Source organism: Rhinopithecus bieti, unplaced genomic scaffold, assembly GCF_001698545.2.
Source record: "Rhinopithecus bieti isolate Rb0 unplaced genomic scaffold, ASM169854v2 scaffold_33940, whole genome shotgun sequence".
Classification (NCBI taxonomy): Eukaryota; Metazoa; Chordata; class Mammalia; order Primates; family Cercopithecidae; genus Rhinopithecus; species Rhinopithecus bieti.
Genome location: NW_016814565.1, coordinates 571,679 through 594,735, shown reverse-complemented (window position 1 = coordinate 594,735; position 23,057 = coordinate 571,679). Strand labels below are relative to the sequence as shown.

The following is a 23,057-nucleotide window of genomic DNA, read 5'->3' as shown; positions in this document are numbered from 1 at the left end:
GTTTAATGATTGGTTTGTAAAAGGTCTTCATGTGCATTTGTGGGGCAGGGAGGTTATGAGAAACCTCTGTACCTTCCACATAATTTTGCTATGAACCTAAAACTGCTCCAAAAAAAATAAAACTTTTTTTTTTTTTGAGACGGAGATTCACTCTGTCGCCCAGGCTGGAGTGCAGTGGTGTGATCTCGGCTCACCACAACCTCCGCCTCCCAGGTTCAAGCAATTCTCCTGCCTCTGCCTCCCAAGTAGCTGGGACTACAGGCGCCCCACACCCAACCAAGTTTTGTATTTTTAGTAGAGATGGGGTTTCGCCATGTTGGCCAGACTGGTCTCGAACTCCTGACCCCAGGTGATCCACCCGCCTCGGACTCCCAAAGTGCTGGGATTACAGGCATGAGCCACTGTGCCCGGCCTTAAAGTCTATTTTTTAAAAAGTCTTTAAAAGGACATCAATTTATTATACTCTCTGTCCATTTGTAAACCCAGCCCTTTGATAGTATCAGTGCCAATTCCTTTTCTAGGAAATAGAATTATACCCTTGAGTTCACTCTGTGGCTTTCCTTCTTCAAAAGTCAATTTTGACATCTACTGACCTCCAGAATAAACCTCCCCCCAAAAATATTCAGCCTATAGAAAGAAAGACTATTTTGGGCCAGGCGCATTGGCTCACACCTATAATCCCAGCACTCTGGGAGGCCGAAGCAGGTGGATCATTTGAAACCAGGAGTTCAAGACCAGCCTGGCCAACATGATGAAACCCTATCTCTACTAAAAATACAAAATTAGCCAGGTGTGGTGGTGGGTGCCTGTAATCTCAGCTACCTGGGTGGCTGAGGCAGGAGAATCGCTTGAATCCAGGAGGAGGAAGTTGCAGGGAGCCGAGACCGTGCCACTTGGGCAACAGAGAAAGACTGTATCTCAAAAAAAGAAAAGAAAAGAAAGGAAAAGAAAGAAAAGACTATTTTGGGTTGAAGTATGAGAAGTACATTAGTTTTGCCTTTTTTTCCCCCCTGAGATGGAGTCTCACTCTGTCACCCAGGCTGGAGTGCACTGGCACAATCTCGGCTCACTGCAACCTCTGCCTCCCAGGTTGAAGCAATTCTCATACCTCAGCCTCCTGAGTAGCTGGGATTACAGGCGCCTGCCACCATGTCCAGCTAATTTTTGTATTTTTAGTAGAGACAGAGTTTCACCATGTTGGCCAGGCTGGTCTTGAACTCCTGACCTTGTGATCCGCCCACCTTGGCCTCCCAAAGTGCTGGGATTACACGTGTGAGCCACCGTGCCCGACCTAGTTTTGCCTTTTAACTGATAAGCTCTAATCAGGGCATATGCTAATGCAAACTGAGAAATTTAAATAATAAGACAAAATGAGAAAAACTAAAGAGAAAAAAATTTTTTTTACCTTGTCTGTATTAAGAAAACAAACAGGATTGTTGGGTTCAAATACTCCCATCAGCCAAGGATTATCAGAATAGTCAGCATAAAATTCCAGGTCCAGCTTCACATCTTTAAAGTGAGGTAGGTTTATCACTGCATTGGCCACTTTGTCTGATCCACACTCCAGCTTGCCCTCATAGGTCAGTTTATTACTTAAGGACATAATTTTACTAAGGGAATTACAGAAGATAATGTTAGTTTCGGCAGATGGAAACAAATATGAAAACCACTCCCAGCTAACAGTTACAAATACCTGTTCATTCTGTACTGCACGGTTAACTGTACAACAGCATTCTTACTCCGCTCCAGCCTCTTGAATAAGCTTTCACTCATGCCCAGAGCTCTGTCAACAAATCAGATTCAGGTTTATCAGTGTACTAAATATGTTTCTTGAAAAGAATCTGGTTCAAAATTAACACTTAAATGTCTGCCTACCTTGCTTCACGGTTTAGCACCAAGGGAGGAAGCTGCTGATGGTCCCCCACTAACACAAATCTCCGTGAAAAAAAAAGGGGGCCCAGACAAATTGGTTGGCTGATTTGAGAGGCTTCATCCACAATACAAAAATCAAAAATTTTACGGGAAAATATTGGATGGTTTATTCCCATACATGTTGTTGCAACTATAAGCTTAAAACAAGGAAAACAGATCAGTTATTTAATATGTAAAAGAAATGTAGTTTTGTTTCTCTCATTTTGAAATGAAAAGATCAAAAGGTTTTGTTCTATGGCATCAGGAATTCTTTGATATTATTTAATTCCAGTGCTCACATTCGGATATTTCCCTGTGGAAATCTGGAACATTCAAGAGGCAGTAAGTTAGTTAGGTTGTTTTTTTTTTTCTTAATGTCAACCAGGACTTTGCTTCTGGGAAAATGGAGTACTTTGCCTTATTCTTTCCACAAACACAACTAAAATCCTTATGCATTATGTATATAAAACAAACAAAAGAAGCCTCTGAAAGGTGGACAGAAGGCAGACCAGCTAGGGAGCTTAGGACCAAAGAAACAACACAGTAGTTGATTCCCTGGGCTTTCTTTTTGCCTCATAGATCCCAGATTTGGAACTGAGAGAGCCACAACCCAGAAACACCAGTGGGTGCTGACTAAAAACAGCTGCAACCAAAGTCTGCTCTCTTTAGCAGAAGGAACAGGAAAGGGAAAGCCTAGCTAGACAGAAAATTTTCACACAATAACCACTCTAGCCAAATATCGCAGGAAAAAAAGTACAGCCCCACAATCACAGACACCAGCAAACACTGAGGAGGGTAGATCTCTGCCCTTCTTAAGGCTGTAACAAGGTGCCCCATACCCCACCAGGCTGGTGTCGGAGAAAGCCAAGTAGAGTCAGGTCTTTCATCCCTGATGACTGGTAACTGGTACCAATCCCACATGTTAGTAGAGACCACATCAGAAGCCTAGACTTCCACTCCTACCAAGCAGACCCAGCGGTAATGAGGAACCTCCCATTTTGGTCAAAGAGGGCTAAGTGGGGAACGCAGACTCTGATTCCCACCTGGCAGTAATGAAATGGTATCTCCTCTTCCCCCACCACGGCAGTGTGAGAGGAAGCCAGCTAAAACAGAAGTTTTCAGTAACAATAAAATACGCTCATGTTTCAATAAAAAAATCAATCATTATAAGACGAACCACGAAAATCTCAAACTCAATGAAAAAAGATGACAATCTATAAATGCCAACACCAGAATGACAGAGATGTCAGAACTATCTGACCAAGATTTTAAAGTAGGCATGGTAACAACATTTTAATGAGTGATTATGAACACGCTTGAATATGAATCAAAAAACAAAGTCTCGCTCAATAAGTAGAAGATAAAAGGAGCCAAATGGAAATTTTAGAACTAAAAATATGATAACTGGGCCAGGCGCAGTGGCTCACGCCTGTAATCCCAACACTTTGGGAGACCAAGGTGGGCAGATTGCTGGAGCTCAGGAGTTTGAGACCAACCCGAGCAACACGGTGAAAACCTGTCTCTACAAAAAATACTAAAATAAGCTGAGCATGGTGGCATACATCTATAGTCCCACCTACTTGGAGGGCTGAGGCAGGAGGATTACTTGAACCAAGGAGGTCGAGGCTGCAGTGAGCCATGATCATGCCACTGCACTCCAGCCTGGGTGACAAAGTGAGTCACTGTCTCAAAACAAAACAAAACAAAACAAAACAGGCCTGAGGCCACTGGTAGCCAGAGGGTCACCATGAAGTTCAATCCCTTCATGACCTTGGACCGCAGCAAAAACCACAAACGTCACTTCAATGCCTCCTTGCACGTGCACAGGAAGATCATGTCATCCCGCTCTCTAAGGAGCTGTGGCAGAAGTACAATGTCCACTTCATGTCCATCCGCAAGGATGACGAGGTCCAGGTAGTTCAAGGACACTACAAAGGTCAGCAAATTGGCAAGGCAGTCCAGAAAGAAATATGTCATCTACATCAAGCAGGTGTAGCATGAGTAGGCCAACAGCACAACCGCCCATGTGGGTACTCATCCGAGCAAGGTGGTTATATTTTGTATTTAATAAAAATACAAAAAATTAACTAGGCATGGTAGTGCACGCCTGTAGTCCCAGCTACTTGGGAAGCTGAGGCATGAGAATCATTTGAACCTGGGAGGCAGAGGTTACAGCGAGCCAAGATCGGGCCACTGCACTCCAGCCTGGGTGACAGAGGAAGATTCTGTCTCAAAAAAGAAAACCTTCAGCATCTGGGGCCAGACAGAGTTCTTAGACTTGAGACCAAAAGTATAATCTATAAAAGGAAAAAATTTATATTCCGGACTTCCTCAAAATACCTTTTGCGGCCAGGCACAGTGGCTCACGCCTGTAATCCCAGCACTTTGGGAGGCTGAGGCAGGAGGATCACCTGAGGTCAGGAGCTTGAGACCAGCCTGGCCAACACAGTGAAACCTCATCTCTACTAAAAATACAAAAATTAGCCAAGCATGGTGGCTCATGCCTGTAGTCCCAGCTACTTGAAAGGCTGAGGCAGGAGAATTGCTTGAACCTGGGAGGCAGAGGTTGCAGTGAGTGGAGATCACACCACTGCACTCTAGCCTGGGTGACACAGTAAGAGTCCGTCTCAAAAAATAAATAAATAAATAAAACCACCTTTTGCTCTGCATAAGACCCTATGAGGAGGATAAAAAGCAAGTGATAGAGGGAGAGAAAATACCTGCAAACCACATATCCATTAAAGGGCTAGTATTAGAATATACATCTTAAAAATTCTCAAAACTCAACACTACAAAGCATATAATCCAAAATGGGCAAAAACATGAAGAGGAGATACAGATGACAAATAAGCACATGAAAACCTCATTATGGGCTGGGTGCAGTGGCTCAAGCCTATAATCCCAGCACTTTGGGAGCCTGAGGAGGGTGGATCACCTGAGGTCAGGAGTTCAAGACCAGCCTGGCCAACATGGTAAAACCCTGTCTCTACTAAAAAAAAAAAAAAAAAAAAAAAAAAAACATGTGGCGCATGCCTGTAATCCCAGCCACTTGAGAGGCTGAGGCAGAAGAATCACTTGAACCTGGGAGGCAGAGGTTGCAGTGAGCCAAGATCACACCATTGCCCTCCAGCCTGGGCAGTAACAGGGAAACTCCGTGTCAAAAACAAAACAAAACAGAAAAACACCACATTATGGCTGGATACACTGGCTCACACCTGTAATCCCAACACTTTGGGAGGCAGACAGAGGTAGGAGGATCACTTGAGCCCAGGAGTTCAAGATCAGCCTCGACAACATAAAAAAATTTAAAATATTTAGGCAGGCGTGGTGGTACATGCCTGTATAGTTCCAGCTACTCAGGAGGCTGAGGCAGAAAGATCACTTGAGCCCAATAAGTCAGGGCTGCAGTGAGCCGTGGTCTCACCAGTGCACTCCAGCCTGGGCAACAGAGCAAGACCTTGTCTCAAACATACACACACACACACACACACACACACACACACTTTAACTACTGGGTAAATGCAAATCAAAATCTCCAAACACCTACCAAAATGGCTAAAATTAAAAATAGTATCAGTTGGGCATGGTGGCTCACGCCTCTAATCCCAGCACTTTCGGAGGTCAAAGCAGGTGGATCATGAGGTCGGGAGTTCAAGACCAGCCTGGCCAACATGGTGAAACCCCATCTCTACTAAAAATACAACAAAATTAGCCAGGCGTGGTGGCACATGCCTGTAATCCTAGCTACTCAGGAGGCTGAGGCAGAATTGCTTGAACCCCAGAGGCGAAGGTTGCAGTGACCTCAGATTGTACCACTGCACTCCAGCCTGGGTGCCAGAGAGAGACTCCATCTCAGAAAAAAATTTAAAAAAAATAGTATCACCACCAAATGCTGAGGAGATCACTCATATATGTAAAATGTTCCTACTTAGAAAAACAGTTTGGCAGATTAAAAAAAAAAAAATGAACACGCAACTACCAATCAATTCAGAAATTGTACTACTGGGAATTTATCCCAGGGAAGTGAAGACTTATGTTACACAAAAACCTGTAACATGAGTGTTTACAGCAGCTTTATTCATAATATCCGAAAACTGGAAACAATCCAGATTTTCAGAGGGTGAATGGTTAAACACAAGGCAGTACATCCATATTTTAGAAAATACTTGGCAACAAAAAGGAACAAACTATTAATAGATACAACTATCTAGGGGAAGCTCCAGAGAATCAGGCTGAGTGAAAAACACCAATCCCAAAAGGCTACTGCATTTAGGTAACATTCTCCAATGACCAAATTATCAAAATGGAGATCAGAGTCTCAGAGTTATGGCTGTCGGAGGTTAGAGAGGGGCAAGACAGGACAGAAGTGGATACAACTATAAAAGTGCAACATGAGGAATCTTGTGGTAATAGAATAGGGACTGTATCAATGTCAACATCCTGGGTGTGACATTGTACTATAGATTTGCAAGATGTCACCACTGCATAAAGGGGACAAAGGCTCTCTCTAGTATTTCTTACAACTGCATGTGAATCTACAATTACCTTAAAATAAAATGTTTAATTTAATAAAAATGTTAACCTGATATACATCTTAGCCAGTTCTAAATTTATCAATAACAGGAACAGATATTAGACAAAAATATGCTAGTATTAGACAAAGGAGGTAAAGGTAAAGGAACAATCTATTAAATCTAATTCTTGGGAAATTTTTTAAAGACAAAAATATCAGTTAAACCAGGCACTATAGCCGCACCCATAATCCCAGCTACTTGATGGAAGGTTTGCTTAAAAGAAAAAACAAAAAAAAAGCCGGGCGCGGTAGTTCACGCCTATAATCCCAGCGCTTTGGGAGGCCAAGGCAGGAGGGTAACCTGAGGCCGGGAGTGCGAGATCAGCCTGACCAACATGGAGAAACCCCATCTCTATTAAAAATACAAAATTCGCCTGGTGTGGTCACGCATGCCTGTAAATCCCAGCTACTTGGAAGGCTGAAGCAGGAGAATCACTTGAACCCAGGAGGCGGAGGCTGCAGTGAGCTGAGATGGCGCCATTGCACTCCAGCCTGGGCAACAAGAGCGAAACTCCATCTAAAAAAAAAAAAAAATTAGCTGGGCGTGGTGGCGGGCACCTGTGGTCCCAGCTACTCAGGAGGCTGAAGCAGGAGAATGGCGTGAACCCGGGAAGCAAACCTTGCAGTGAGCCGAGATTGCGCTGGTGCACTCCAGCCTGGACGACAGAGCGAGACTCCGTCTCAAAAAAAAAAAAAGTCAGTTAAGAACTCCCAGTATAAATAAACATTAAATAACAAAATAAAATAAAAATTAGGTTCTATATAAAAGCCTAGAGACAGTCATCACAAGACTATTAAGTACCATTGCTTCTAATTAAAACTTGCTAAGAACCCTGATTTTCTTTTTTTTTTTTGAGCTGGAGTCTCGCATTGTCGCCTGGGCTGGAGTGCAGTGGCGCGATCTCAGCTCACTTCAACCTCTGCCTCCCAGGTTCAAGCAATTCTCCTTGCCTCAGCCTCCCAAATAGCTGGAATTACAGGTGCCCGCCACCACACCCGGGTAATTTTTTTTTGTATTTTTAGTACAGACAGTGTTTCACTATGTTGGCCAGGCTGCTCTCAACTCTTGACCTCGTGATCCGCCCACCTCGGGCTCCCAAAGTGCTGGGATTACAAGCGTGAGCCACCATGCCTGGCTGAAATCTTGATAATTACCAGTTTTCTAGGATATTTGAAACTAGAAGAGAGCCCTAAATAATAAACCGAAAATCTTATTTCAGTTCAGAAGGAAACAGCAAACTATAAGGTAATAAACTGGTCGTATAGTACATATAAATCAATCATGTGCAAATTCAGTCAATGTGACTAAAATCACCAAAGTTTCTCCCCTCATTCTGGCTGTGGACATTAACTGTTAGTATTATTATACAATAATTGTGCTTACTTGACTATTGTAGAGTTCTTCTAGAAGAGCTAAGGACTTAATGGACTTTGATCTGCAAATTTCTTGCTCTGTAAATTGCTGGATAGCTGGATGAACCTTCTGAGTCTGACCCAAACGCAAAAATCCTATTTTAAACTTGGCTAACTTCAAAAGAATATTGTCAACAGCAGAGTGTGTATAGCTGGTCAACAAAACGCTAAAACCACAGGCGTAGAGAATTCTTACCTAATAATGGGTAAGAGAAAAAAGAAAAAACAGCCTTACTTTTAATTCCAGATAATTTTTAACATGTTTATAAATTTAACAAGAACCATATCTAAGAGCTGATTAAAAAAAAAATTATGAAGCCAAAACATTTTACAAAAATTACATGACAATATTATACGTTATTAATAATACATCAATAATACGTCATAGGCCAGGCATGGTGGCTCACGCTCATAATCCCAGCACTTTGGGAGGCGGAGGCAAGTGGATCACTTGAACCCAAAAATTCAAGACTAGCCTGGGCAACAAAGTTAGATCCCATCTCTTTTTTAAAAATTCTTTTTTTAATTAGCCAGGTGAGGTGGTGCACCCCTGTGGTCCCAACTACTTGGGAGGCTAGGGAACGAGGACTGTTTCAGCCCAGGAGGTTGAGGCTGCATGAACTGTGATCATGCCACTGCATTCCAACCTGGTCTCAAATACCAACCCTCCTGACTCAGACTCCCAAAGTGCTGGGATTACAGGCATGATCCACCTCGCCTGGCCCACATAACAAGATTCCGTCTCAAAAAAAGAAAAAAGAAAAAAAAGAAATTTACCTGATATGGAAAAAAAAATCAAGAAAATCTCTAACTTTTTTTCTTTTCCCTATTTTTCTTCTAATAGCGACAGAATGTTATAGCATAGGACAGAGCTTTGCTCTTGTTGCCCAGGTTGGAGTGCAATGGCATGATCTCGGCTCACTGCAATCTCCGCCCCTGGATTCAAGTGATTCTCCTGCCTCAGCCTCCCAAGTAAAGCCAGGACTATAGGCGCCTACCACTACATCCGGCTAATTTTTGTATTTTTAGTAGAGATGGGGTTTCACCGTGTTGGCCAGGCTAGTCTCGAACTCCTGACCTCAAGTGATCTGCCTGCCTCAGCCTCCGAAAGCGCTGGGATTACAGGCGTGAGCCACCACGCCCAGCCTCTAACATCATCTTTAAAGGGAAAGGAAAACATACAGTGATATATATCACATACCACTAACGGAAAGAGATCTTAGAAAATTCTAAATGCAAGAAATCTACAACATGATTACAACTGTTTGTGATTCAGCTTTACTTTTTCTCATGTCATTCTAAAAAGTTCATTTGAAACAATGACAGTTTGAATTAAAATTCAGCCCTTTTGATATTAAATATTACATCCTCTGGACTGAGGAGAAGCTGATACAAATATTTCGTTTCTAAGCAGAAGAATAATAACCTTACGAGAGTACATATCGTAGTTGTTTTTCCTGTCCCAGGCATTCCCACGACGAGTGTGTAGTCTTTTGAAAGAAGTACCTTTTTCATCGCTTGCCTCTGAGGTTTATTCAAACCTACATTTAAATTAAAAAATAATGGGAAAAAGAGTGTTGAATTTCAAAGGAAAAGTTAATTATTTTATCAGAAAAGCAGTCTCTATTCGAGTCTATTCTTCAATACAAAACCATTTCCAAAGAGTCTTGGTCTAAACATTGTAATTGCAAGTCTAATCAAGATATTAGACCACAGTATAAATCAAATAGAAACAAGAAAAATTAATCAAAGCAGACACGGTGATTTTAGCATACCCTTTAGAATGCAGGCAACTGTATCCTTTGCATCATGTGGAAGAACAGAACTAAGGTAGGATATAAACTGAGGTTCACGAAAGTCAATAATTAAATCTCGAAGTTTTTTGCTGAAAAGTGAAAAAGCACTTTTAGTAATATTCCTTAGAAAAGTAGAGTGAAATTCAAATTTGCTCATTGTTACAAACCTGACAAACGTGTTTTCCATCAATTTAGAAAGATTTCCTAATGGGGTCTCTATATCACAATTTTTTTCTTCCTGGTCTAATCTGAACAAAATTGATTCTGGAAGGACCGACAAGTTTCTAAAACAACAAAACAAATATACATGAATGTTTTCTGTTTTGCATAGTCTGTATAAGAAATATGCTGCTATCTGCTAAAATAATAAATGGGCCAGAATAGCTATTAAAATAGCTACCAGTCCTCAGTCACACTTGCCAGTCAAGGACAGCATGAGGCCCTGGATTGGTGGGAAAAGGCAGAGGGAAGGGGAATGTACAAGGCACCAAGGTCAAAGCAATTAATAATTGGGAATCTGCAACATTTGCTGAAAATTCACTTACCCTTGCAATCAAACATGGGTTCACCATCCCCAGAGGGATCCTGAAGGCATTGCTCTTCCCTCCTCTAACCTGGAGTGCAGGTTCTTTTCTGCCACCTTCTCCTGCTCTTCTATCTGTCCCTTAATCCCTGGTATTCCCTAAAATCCCTTCCCTGGTTCATTGTACTACTCTTTCTCATTGTTTTCCCCAGGGTCCCAGGCCCTCACGTACCTCCAAATTCCAAATTTCATCTTTAAGCCTGACCTCACACTCCTCTCCCACCTGGTTCCTCACCCAAGCTTTGGGTTTGGATATTTGGTAGGCAGCGAGATCTCTCCACTTAGCTAAACCCAGGCTATGAAAGCACAGTACATTCAAAGCAGAACTCCTCCTCATCCCTGCTGAACCCGATGCTCCTTCTCTGGTCCTGATCACAATTAATGGTATTTGCATTTGCACTGCTGTCTTGATCCTTCTGTCTCCCTCATTCTCTCCCCAACCCGCATACCCAATCAGTATCCAAAGGTCAGCCAATTTTACTTTCTAAATACTTCTCAAAGTCATTCCATTCTCTCTGCCAACACTACCCTGCCTCAGTTGCCTCTAGCCTGGGTCACTGCAACAGCTTCCAGGTTTGCTTTAGTTTTTCTTCCATTAATTAACTCAGTTCTCTACAATGTAGCCAAAGGAAAATGCAAATCCAACGATTATCCATTCTTCTGTTTAAAACCTTTCAATACATCAGAATAAATAAAATCTAAATTTTTTTTTTTTTTTGAGAGAGGGTCTTGCTCTATTGCCTAGGCTAGTGTGCAGTGGCATGATCATGGCTCATTGCAGCCTTGAACTCCTGGGCTCAAGCAATTATCTCACCTCAGTCCCCTGAGTAGCTGGGACTACACATGTATACTACCACACCTGGCTAATTTTTTAATTTTTTGGAGAGATGGGGGTCTCACTATGTGGCCCAGAATGGCAAACTTTTTAACATGGTATATAAGACATTCTATGACCTGATGTCTCTAATAACTCTCTTCCTTATATTTTATATTCCAGAAATAACGTAATCACCTGCATTTTCCTGAATGCTCCATATCACACTACATCACACCTTTGTGCAACAGGTTTGCCCAGCATAGTATTCTCTTCTCACACTGTTTCACCAGACTAATTTATTAATCCACAGGATGAAGATTCAGAATTAGCTCTTCAAAAAGGCTTCCCTTGGCCAGGGACGGTGGCTCACGCCTGTAATCCCAACACTTCAGGAAGCTGAGGTGGGAGGATCACTTGAGGTCACTGGCCAACATGGTAAAACCCCGTGTCTACTAAAAATATAAAAATTAGTCGGGCATGGTGGCACATGCCTATAATCCCAGCTACTTGGGAAGCTGAGGCAGGAGAATCGCTTGAGCCCAGGAGGCAGAGACTGCAGTGAACTGAGATTGTGCTACTGCACTCCAGCCTGGACAACAGTGAGACTGTCTCCAAAAAAAAAAAAGCCTTCCCTAAGCCTCCTAAAATTGAATTAAATACCTCTCCTCTGTGTTCCTATCAATTTGAACACATATCATATTAGATTGAAAATAAGCTGGGTGTAGTAGCTCACGCCTATAATGCTAGCACTTCAGGAGGCTGAGGCAAAAGGATCATTTGAGCCCACGAGTTCAAGACCAGCCTGGGCAACATCGTGAGATGCCCATCTCTACAAAAAATTGAAAAATTAGCCAGGTATGGTGGCATGCATGTGTGGTCCCAGCTATGCAGGAGGCTGAGGCAGAAGGATTGCTTGATCCCAGGAAGTCCAGGCTGCAGTGAACTGTGACCATGCCACTGTACTCCAGCCTGGGCTGGAGTGAGACCGTGTCTCAAAAAAAAAAAAAGAAAATATGTATGTCTACACGCAAGACCGTAAATTCCTCAAGGATTTGCAAAGTATTTAATACATGGTAGACGCTAAATAAATACTGCAAAGGATACACAAATCTGAGCAGATAACTGGAATATCGTGGATCACCATCCCATATCATGACATCTAGACAAGGGGTGGTTATGACTCAACTAAGATTACTGATCAGTAGGGAACAAGCCTGGACATTTCCATTACAGTTACTCAGATGTCACTGAGTCCCAATTGCTGACCTCTATCCATTAAGAAATGGTCAGGCATGCCTGTAAGAAATGCTGGAAAACACAATCCAGCTGACTGTGGAAGAAGAGGGAATATGGATTATTAGTGAATTGGATATTGGTCTCTGCCACAATTTTTTTTCTTTAAGACAGGGTCTCACTCTGTCACTCGGGCTACGTGCAGTGCAGAGGTGTGATCTCAGCTCACTGCAGCCTCAATCTCTTTTTTTTTTTTTTGAGATTGAGTCTCGCTCTTGTTGTCCAGGCTGGAGTGCAGTAGCGTAATCTCGGCTCACCGAAACCTCTGCTTCCCAGGTTCAAGTGATTCTCCTGCCTCAGCCTCCCAAGTAGCTGGGACTACAGGCACATGCTACCACACCCAGCCAGTTGTTTGTATTTTTAGTAGAAACCGGGTTTCACCATGTTAGCCAGGATGGTCTCAATCTCCTGACCTTGTGATCCGCCCACCTCGGCCTTCCAAAGTGCTGGGATTACAGGCATGAGCCACTACACCCCGCCTACATATTTTTATTTAAACCAGCCACTTTGTTGTAACTGAAATGGGTATACTTATATCACAACTATAAATGGCAAAATAAACATTTTATTTAAAAAAGGAGAGAACAAAATAGTAAGTGCCCAGCATGCAAGGAGAAATAAGCATTATAGCTAACACAGGGTGGCATCTATGCTGTCTGCTATACATGTGGTTGTAAGAATTAGATAAGATTACGTCCACATCATCACTATGGAACATAATGTACTAAATAAAACTTTAGCAGTTTGGTAGTTCCTCAAAATGTTAAATGCAAAATTAGCACATGACCCATGCCTAGGTAACTACAAAGAAAATGAAAGAAATGAAAATATGTCTACCTAAAACTATGCATGTGAATGTTCACAGCAATATTCATCATTACAGCAAAAAAGTGGAAACAACTCAAATGTCCATCAGCTGGTGAATGGATGAACAAAATATGGTGTATCTATACAACAGAATATATTCAGCCATAAAAAAAATGAGGGTCTCATATATGCTAAAACATGAATGAACTTTCCAACATTAGGTTAAGTGAAAGAAGCAAGACACAAAAGGTCACATATTGTATGGTTCCACTTATATCATATATCCAGAATGGATGAATCCATACAGAAACAAAGCCAATTTAGTGGTTGCCAGAGACTTCAGGGAGGAGAGAGTGGGAAGTGACTGCGTAATAGGAATGAGGTTTCCTTTTAGGGTGATAAAAGTGTCTTAGAAATAGACAGAAATGATGGCGACACAATATTGGAAATATACTAAACACCACTCAATAACACACATTAAAATGGTTAATGATCAATTTTATGTTATATGAATTTTACCTCAATTTATTTTAAAAAAAAGAATGAAATGCTGATACATGTTATAACATGAAGATGAATTTCAAAAACAGCATCCTGTGTAAAAAAAGTCAGTCACCAAAGACCACATATTGCATGATTCCATTTTTATAAAATGTCCAGAATGGGCAAATCTACACAGACAGAAAGCAGGTTAGTAGTTGCCTTGGGCTGGGGAAATTGGAGGAAAATGAGAAGCGACTACTAAAGGGTATAGGGCTTCTTCCTTGGGGGTTTCTTTTTGGGGTGATGAAAATACTCAAAGTTGATTGTGGTGATGGCTGCACAACACTGTGAATATAATAAAAACCAGTGAATTGTACATTTTAAATGGATGAACTACACGGATGTGAATTATATATCAATAAAGACATTCTCAAAAAAAAGTAACATTTCATTACCTGTCTAATAAACAAGTTACTGTTGTCGTGTTAATCTCCTTCACATATCCTCTAGACAAAGCAAACAGTGACCTTTCTTCTCCACTTACAATAACTCTGTCACCTGCCAGTAGATTTGTGACTGGTATGGCACCATGTTTACGTTGGAAATTATGTAAATATTGTCCATCACAAATTGTCTTTACATGTTCCGTTCTAATCAGGTGTCCAACGCAACTGCCACTCTTCTCCCTATGAAAAGACCAAAGAGAAATAACTTCCGTTTATATTTACATACATAAGTATTGTGTCTGCATTTTCCAACAACTTACCTATTCATCTGACTCCCAAAAAGTATTATTGAGGCTGGGTGTGGTGGCTCATGCCTGTAATCCCAACACTTCGGGAGGATGAGGCGGGTAGATTACCTGAGGTCAAAAGTTCAAGACCAGCCTGGCCAACATGGTGAAACCTCATCTCTACTAAAATAAAAAATACAAAAAATTAGCCAGGTGTGGTGGTGCTCGCCTGTAATCCCAGCTACTCAGGAAGCTGAGGCAGGAGAATTACTTGAACCTGGGAGGTGGAAGTTGCAGTGAGCCAAGATCGTGCTATTGCTCAACAACCTGGGCAACAAGAGCAAAACTACATCTCAAAAAAAGAAACAAAAAAATAAAAAAAACTAATATTGAGCCTGTCATTTTTACATTTTCCACAACCTACAGTAAAAATGCTAGAAATGTTAAGTAAACATTCTATTAGTTTCTGGGTTTTTTTGAGACACCCTCCGACCCCTGCCCCGTTCAAGCGATTCTCATGCCTCAGTCTCCTGAGTAGCTGGGATTGCAGGCAGACACCACCATGCCAAGCTAATTTTTTATGTTTTTAGTAGATACAGCGTTTCACCATGTTGGCCAGGCTGCTTTCGAACCCCTGGCCTCAAGTGACCCACAAGACTCAGCCTCCCAAGTTGCTGGGATTACAAGCCTGAGGCACCATGCTCAGCCCTCTATTAGTTTTTCATGAATTGCTCAACAACAGTCTTGAAAAAAGTGTTAGGGAGCACCCCACCTTTGTTGCCCCCACAGGCTGGGATCTCCAAACATGGTGTTTTATTGGCACTTTGACCCCTGAAGGGTAGATACCCCCACTTCTTGAGCTGATACATATAATACGATTACAGAAAACAAAACATAATAACCTGCTCCCAAATGTAATATAAAAAAAATTATAGCCAGGCACAGTGGCTCATGCCTGTAATCTCAGCACTTTGGGAGGCCGAGGTGGGCAGATCATGTGAGGCTGAGAGTTCAACACCAGCCTGACCAACATGGAGAAGCCCTATCCCTACTAAAAATACAAAATTAGCCAGGCATGGTGGTGGGCACTGTAATCCCAGCTATTCAGGAGGCTGAGGCAGGAGAATCACTTGAACCTGGGAGGCGGAAGTTGCGGTGAGCTGAGATCATGCCATTGCACTCCAGCCTGGGCAGCAGAGCAAGAATTCGTCCCCCACATTCTGGAAAGAAAAAAATGAAACTAAAACAACTAAGTTTTACATTAAAAAAATATTGAGGCCGGGTGCGGTGGCTCACACCTGTAATGTCAGCACTTTGGGAGGCCGAGGTGGGCAGATCACATGAGGCTAAGAGTTCAACACCAGCCTGACCAACATGGAGAAGCCCCATCCCTACTAAAAATACAAAATTAGCCAGGCATGGTGGCACATGCCTGTAATCCCAGCTACTTGGGAGGCTGAGGCAGGAGAATCGCTTGAATCTCAGAGGCAGAGGTTGCAGTGAGCCGACATCGCACCATTGCTCTCCAGCCCGGGGAACAAGAGCAAAACTCTGTTTCAAAAAAAAAAAAAAAAAAAATTTGAGGCCAGGTGCAGGGACTAACACTTGTAATCCCAGCACTCTGGGAGGCTGAGGCAACTGGATCACGAGGTCAGGAGAGCAAGACCATCCTGGCTAATACGGTGAAACCCCGTCTCTACTAAAAATACAAAAAAATAGCCAGGTGCCATGGCTCACGCCTGTAATCCCAACACTTTGGGAGGTCGAGGTGGGTGGATCATCTGAGGTCGGGAGTTCAAGACCACCCTGACCAACATGGAGAAACCCTGTCTCTACTAAAAATACAAAATTAGCCAGGTGTGGTGACACATACCTATAATCCCAGCTACTCGGGAGGCTGAGGCAGGAGAATCGCTTGAACCTGGGAGGCAGAGGTTGCATGAGCCGAGACTGTGCCACTGCACTCCAGCCTAGGCGACATTTTTGAGATTCCATCTCAAAAAAAAAAAAAATTTGGCTGGGTGCAGTGGCTCACACCTGTAATCCCAGCACTCTGGGAGGCTGAGGTGGGCAGACTGCTTGAGGCCAGGAGTTCGAGACTAGCCTGGTCAACATGGCAAAATCCTGTCTCTACTAAAAATACAAAAATTAGTAAGGCGTGGTGGCACGTGCCTATAATCACAGCTTCTTGGGAGGCTGAGCATAAGAATTACTGGAACCCAGGAAGCAGAGGTTGCAGTGAGCCGAGACACTCCAGCCTGGGTGACAGAGCAAGACTTTTTTATTATTTGTTTGTTTTTTTTGAGACGGAGTCTCACTCTGTTGACTAGGCTGGATTGCAGTGGCGCAATCTTGGCTCACCGCAAGCTCCGCCTCCCGGGTTCATGGGATTCTCCTGCCTCAGCCTCCGGAGTAGCTGGGACTACAGGCACCCGCCACCATGCCCAGTTAATATTTTGTACCTTTAGTAGAGACGGGGTTTCACTGTGTTAGCCAGCATGGTCTCAAGCTCCTGACCTCATGATCCGCCCCCCTCAGTCTCCCAAAGTGCTGGGATTATAGGCATGAGCCACCGTGCCCGGCCCAGAGCAAGACTTTGTCTAAAAAAACAAAAAAATTTTACTACAAAAGGCCTGAGATTAAAAAAATGAAAGCAATTAAATTTTACATAAATGTTACATATGTATAGTATACTCACTATACATACGCAGTCTATCCACAATTACATAAACTTTCTCCACTGCAATGTTTCCTTGTGTTAAAGTCTAATATTAGGGAAATAATGATCCAATTATTTCTAAAGTCACATCATTAATATTCATTCTGCAAAGAAAAAATGAAGCTAAAGCAATGAAATTTTACATAAAGAAAAATACTATGCAAAGATAAATTCTAGGCCAGGCATAGTGGCTTATACCTATAGTCTCAACACTTTGGGAGGCCAAGATAGGAGGATCACTTGAGCTCAGGAATTTAAGACTGTACTGGGCAACATAGCAAGACCCTGTTTCTACAATAATGTAAAATAAAATAAAACAAAAAAATTACCCATGGCACAGTGGTTCGCAGCTGTAGTATCAGCACTTTGGGTGATCAAGATCACTTGAGGCCAGGAGTTCACGACCAGCCTGGGGCACATAGCAAGACCCCATCTCTAAAAAAAAAGTTAGCCAAGTTTGGTAGTGCACACCTATAGTCCTAGCTACTCAGGTTGAGACAGGAAGACTGTGAACTTTATCCCAGAAGTTCGAGGCTACAGTGAGCCATGATTGCACCACTATACTCCAGCCAAGGCAGCAGATTGTGACTCTGTCTCTTTAAAAAAAAAAAAAAATTCTAACTTTACAAGTGACTTATTTTTTTTAAGTGAATCCCACAAGGACTATGAAATGGACCTTTAGAAAATTTGCATCTGTATCAAAAGTTACTGAAAATATAAACATTTAAAATACGAGTATTTAGGCCAGGCAAGGTGGCTCACGCCTGTAATCCCATCACTTTGGGAGGCCGAGGTGGGTGGATCACTAAGCCAGGACTTCAAGACCAGCCTGGCCAAGATGGTGAAACCCCATCTCTACTAAAACTACAAAAATTAGCCGGGTGTGGTGGCAGGCACCTGTAATCCCAGCTACTCGGAGGCTGAGGCAGAAGAATAGCTTGAATCCAGAGAGCAGAGGTTGCAATGAGCTGAGATCGTGCCACTGCACTCCAGTCTGGGTGACAGAGTGAGACTCCATCTCAAAAAAGTTAAAAAAAAATTTTTTAAAAAGCGAGTATTTAAAAAATCAAGTTAATGCCACACTAATTTGCATTATACCAATATATACACTATATAACAATTCACTTTAAGATATACTCCAGTTTATAATGTTATCACCAATGAAAAAGTATATACTGAAAACTTTTAACAGGATTTTGAATAATTTTATTTTTTTTTTTGAGTTAAGGTCTGGATCTATCACTCATGCTGGAGTGCACTGGTGCGATTTCAGCTCACTGCAACCTTCACCTCTGGCTCAAGCCATCCTCCCACCTCAGCCTAGGACTACAGGCATGCATGCACCACCACACCCAGGTAATTTTTGTATTTTTTGTAGAAACAGGGTTTTTTGTGTTTTTTTTTTTGAGACGGAGTCTTGCTCTGTCTCCCAGGCTGAAGAGCAGTGGCGCGATCTTGGCTCACTGCAAGCTCCGCCTCCTGGGTTCACACCATTCTCCTGCCTCAGCCTCCCAAGAAGCTGGAACTACAGGCGCCCACCACCACGCCTGGCTAATTATTTTGTGTTTTTAGTAGAGACGGAGTTTCACCGTGTTCGCCAGGGTGGTCTCGATCTCCTGACCTTGTGATCTGCCCGCCTCGGCCTCCCAAAGTGCTGGGATTACAGGCGTGAGCCACCGCACCCGGCCAAGACAGGGTTTTGCCATGTTGCCCAGGCTGGTCTCAAACTCAAAGCTCAAGCAATCCACCTGCTTCAGCATCCCAAAGTGTTGGGATTACAGGCATGACCCACCACATCGACAAAAGCAATTTTTTTTTTTTTTTGAGACAGAGTCTCGCTCTGTCACCCAGGCTGGAGTGCAGTGGTGCAATGTTGGTTCACTGTAACATCCGCCTCCCAGGTTCATGCAATTCTCCTGCCTCAGCCACCCAAGTAGCTGGGATTATAGGCACCTGTCACCACACCCAGCTAATTTTTTGTTTTTGTTTTTTTGAGACAGGTTTGCTCTTGTTGCCCAGGCTGGAGTGCAACGGCATGATCTTGGTTGACTGCAGCCACCACCTCCCAGGTTCAAGCGATTCTCCTGCTTCAGCCTCCAGAGTAGCTGGGATTACAGGCACTCGCCCCCATGCCCGGCTAATTTTTGTATTTTTAGTAAAGACAGGGTTTCGCTATGTTGTCCAGGCTGGTCTCAAACTCTTGACCTCAGGTGATCCACCCACCTCGGCCTCCCAAAGAAAAGTAATTTTTAAAACAGTATTTCTTGGCCGGGCACAGTGGCTCACGCCTGTAATCCCAGCACTTTGGGAGGCCAAGGCGGGCGGATCACGAGGTCAGGAGATCGAGACCACCCTGGCTAACACGGTGAAACTCCGTCTCTACTAAAAACGCAAAAAATTAGCCAGGCGTGTTGGCCGGGCGCGGCAAGGCCTGTAATCCCAGCACCTTTGGGAGGCCGAGACCGGGCGGATCACGGTCAGGAGATCCGAGACCATTCCTGGCTTAACACCGGTGAAACCTGGTCTCTACCTAAAAAATAAAAAAAACCTAGCCCGGGCGAGGTGCGGCGCGCCTGTAGTCCCAGCTACTCCCTGAAGGCCTGAGGCCAGGAGAGCACAGGGCGTAAAACTCGCGGCCAGAGCTTGCATGAGGCTGCAGATCCGCCACTGCACTCCACCCAGGCCCGACAGAGCAAGACTCCGTCTCAAAAAAAAAAAAAAAAAAAAAAAAAAAAAAAAAAAAATTAGCCAGGCGTGGCGGCGGGCGCCTATAGTCCCAGCTACTTGGGAGACTGAGGCAGGAGAATGGTGTGAACCCGCAGGCGGAGCTTGCAGTGAGCTGAGATCGCGCCACTGCACTCCAGCCTGGGCGACTGAGCAATACTCTGTCTCAAAAAAAGAAAAAAGAAAAAAAAAAAAACAATATTTCTTGAGGCATATCTAGCCTCCTGAAACTTTATTATTAACTACCAATCATTGTAGCACATAGGATACACAGGAATGGTGCTCTTCTTAGCAACAACTAAGAGCTATCTGCAGCTGTCATGAATAAATGAAATCACTTAAATTTCATTTATAAATGCTACATAACCTGTATTTGTCATAAATTCCAAATGCCACCTCACTAACTAATCCAAACTACTGAAATCTTACTGTAGTAAATGGACTACTTACATTTCCGAAGCAGGCATTAGCCAGATATTTTGGTGATTCTTTTTATTATCCTTTGATTGTGACTCCAGGGTTAACATTAGACACCAAAGGCTGAAATATTCTAAGTGTGTTTGCTTCAGATGCTGGGTTTCTTCTTCTATTTTGGGCAGCATCACAATTGGGACTGAACTACCATCCATCTGTTGTTCAACTGCTCTAAATATAAAGTTCCAAGTTAGAGATGCTTATAAACCATTTCCCTGGCTGGGTATGAAGTGAGATAATTCCAAAATAAGAACACATATATGATCATCATAACTCATAACCACAGCCCCTAATTTTCCTTAACAGTCATTTCAACATTTTATAAGCCATATGGCTTTTTATAAAACAAAATGTGTAAGAAACTCAATACTGCATTATTTTGCCTTCAGTGACTATCCCCCAAACAACTCAGGTTGGGTATACTCTAATCTTCATTCCCATATGCAACAAGTTTTGGCTTTTAATACAACTTCATTTCTCAAAAATCACAATCTGTACACCCAGCTTAGTGATGTAAGTACACATAAAAACATGGAGAATCATTTGGATTTTGCTTAATACCAGATTAAAATATTTTCTATAGAAACAAACATGCTATAGGACAGCATACAAAACACTGACAATAAACATAAGATTTCAAAGAAATGTGCCCAGACTTCCTATGGTTCACAGTCCTCTGCCATTAAGAGATCCCTTGAAAAAACACCTTAAAGAGTGTTTATGTGAGGCTGAGCGCAGAGGCTCACGCCTGTAATTCTGGCATTTTGGGAGGCCGAGGTGGGCAGATTGACCAAGCTCAGGAGTTCGAGACCAACCTGGGCAACACGGTGAAACTCCATCTCTATTAAAATACAAAAAATTAGCCAGGAGTGGTGGTGGACACCTGTAGTCCCAGCTACTCAGGAGGCTGAAGCAGGAGAATTGCTTGAACCCGGGAGGAAGAGGCTGCAGTGAGCCAAGATTGCACCACTGCACTTCAGCCCAGGCAACAGAGTGAGACTCTGTCTCAAAAAAAAAAAAGTATTTATGTGAACTTCGGCCTAGCACAGTGGCTCAAGCCTAAAATCCCAGCACTTGGGGAGGCCAAGGCAGATCACTTGAGGTCAGGAGTTCAAGACCAGCCTGGCCAACATGGTAAAACCCTATCTCTATTAAAAATACAAAAAATTAGCTGGGCGTAGTGGCTCATGCCTGTAATGCCAGCACTTCAGGAGGCTGAGATGGGTGGATCACCTGAGGTCGGGAGTTCAAGACCAGCCTGACCAACACGGTGAAACCTCTTTTCTACTAAAAATACAAAATTAGCCAGGAATGGTAGCGCATGCCTGTAATCCCAGCTACGCAGGAGGCTGAGGCAGGAGAATCGCTTGAACTGAAGAGGCAGAGGTTGCGGTGAGCCAAGATCGCACCATTGAACTGCAGCGTGGGCAACAAGAGCAAAACTCCGTCTCAAAAAAAAAAAAAAAAAAGTACTGTTTTTTTTCCCCCTATTATCTTAATTTTATAAATAATACACACAAAGGAAAATATAAAGGAAAAATAACAAAAATGATGTTATCAATGCTGGACTGGCCACCAATTTTAAATATATTTAGTTGAGTTCATACTCAACTAGAAATAATGCCTTTGGTAGACAATACTTACCTGCTATAAAGAGCACAGTTGCCAATTTGTGAACAATATTTACAAGTTTTCTCTTCCTCAATTATTTGCGGCAAAGAAGCAAGCTGTGTCTTCTGTCTAGTAGCAGATTTGCTAATACGGTGAAACAATGAGAATGCCATCTGGTTTCTTAGCTTTAATAATTCTATGAAAAAAAGGTTAATGTCTTTTTAAGAATTAAATAAAGTTTATTATGTATTTTTCACTACATATGTAAAACTTTCAGATTTAAAAACATTTCAGGGCCGGGCGCAGTGGATTACGCCTGCAATCTCAATACTTTGGGAGGCCGAGGAGGGCGGATCACCAGAGGTCAGGGGTTCGAGACCAGCCTAACTAACATGGTGAAACCTCGTCTCTACTAAAAATACACAATTAGCCGGGATTGGTGGCGAATGACTGTGTTACAGCTAATCAGGAGGCTGAGGCAGGAGAATCGCCTGAACCCGGGAGGCAGAGGTTGCGGTGAGCTGAGATCACACCGTTACACTCCAGCCTGGGTAACAAGAGCAACACTCGGTCTCAAAAAAATAAATAAATAAATAAAATAAAACATTTTAAAAGGAGAAAACAGTATTCATATTTCCCACTATACTAGAATAACAACATTTTGGTACATTTCCTTTAAGTTTCTGTTCACTTTATAAGTTCTTTAAACTATGTATTTCATAACTAGTAAGCATTGTGAAGTTGGTATTGGCTGAATGCTGAGGATAAATACAGCTATCTAGAATATCTTTCTTTAATATAAAATAGAAAGTTTGAAATAAAGTTTTGCATAATAAAATTTTAAAAGATTAATAATGTTGGCCGGGCACGGTGGCTCAAGCCTGTAATCCCAGCACTTTGGGAGGCCGAGACGGGCAGATCACGAGGTCACGAGATCGAGACCATCCTGGCTCACATGGTGAAACACCGTCTCTACTAAAAAATACAAAAAACTAGCCGGGCGAGGTGGCGGGCGCCTGTAGTCCCAGCTACTCGGGAGGCTGAGGCAGGAGAATGGCGTAAACCTGGGAGGCGGAGCTTGCAGTGAGCTGAGATCCGGCCACTGCACTCCAGCCTGGGC

General features: G+C 42.8%; 1 protein-coding gene across 1 annotated transcript in view; it reads right to left on the bottom strand.

The window, feature by feature from the left end:
* Positions 1-23,057, bottom strand: part of DNA2 (DNA replication helicase/nuclease 2) — a 68,557-nt gene that overhangs the window by 10,340 nt on the left and 35,160 nt on the right. The window contains exons 7-16 of the mRNA XM_017851411.1: positions 21,971-22,133; positions 20,303-20,497; positions 14,132-14,362; positions 9,861-9,977; positions 9,673-9,782; positions 9,329-9,438; positions 7,869-8,093; positions 1,876-2,069; positions 1,694-1,783; positions 1,406-1,610 (exon numbers count right to left, since the gene is read on the bottom strand). Coding sequence (XP_017706900.1) covers positions 1,406-1,610; positions 1,694-1,783; positions 1,876-2,069; positions 7,869-8,093; positions 9,329-9,438; positions 9,673-9,782; positions 9,861-9,977; positions 14,132-14,362; positions 20,303-20,497; positions 21,971-22,133 — 1,640 coding nt within the window. The remainder of the gene's footprint in view (positions 1-1,405; positions 1,611-1,693; positions 1,784-1,875; positions 2,070-7,868; positions 8,094-9,328; positions 9,439-9,672; positions 9,783-9,860; positions 9,978-14,131; positions 14,363-20,302; positions 20,498-21,970; positions 22,134-23,057) is intronic.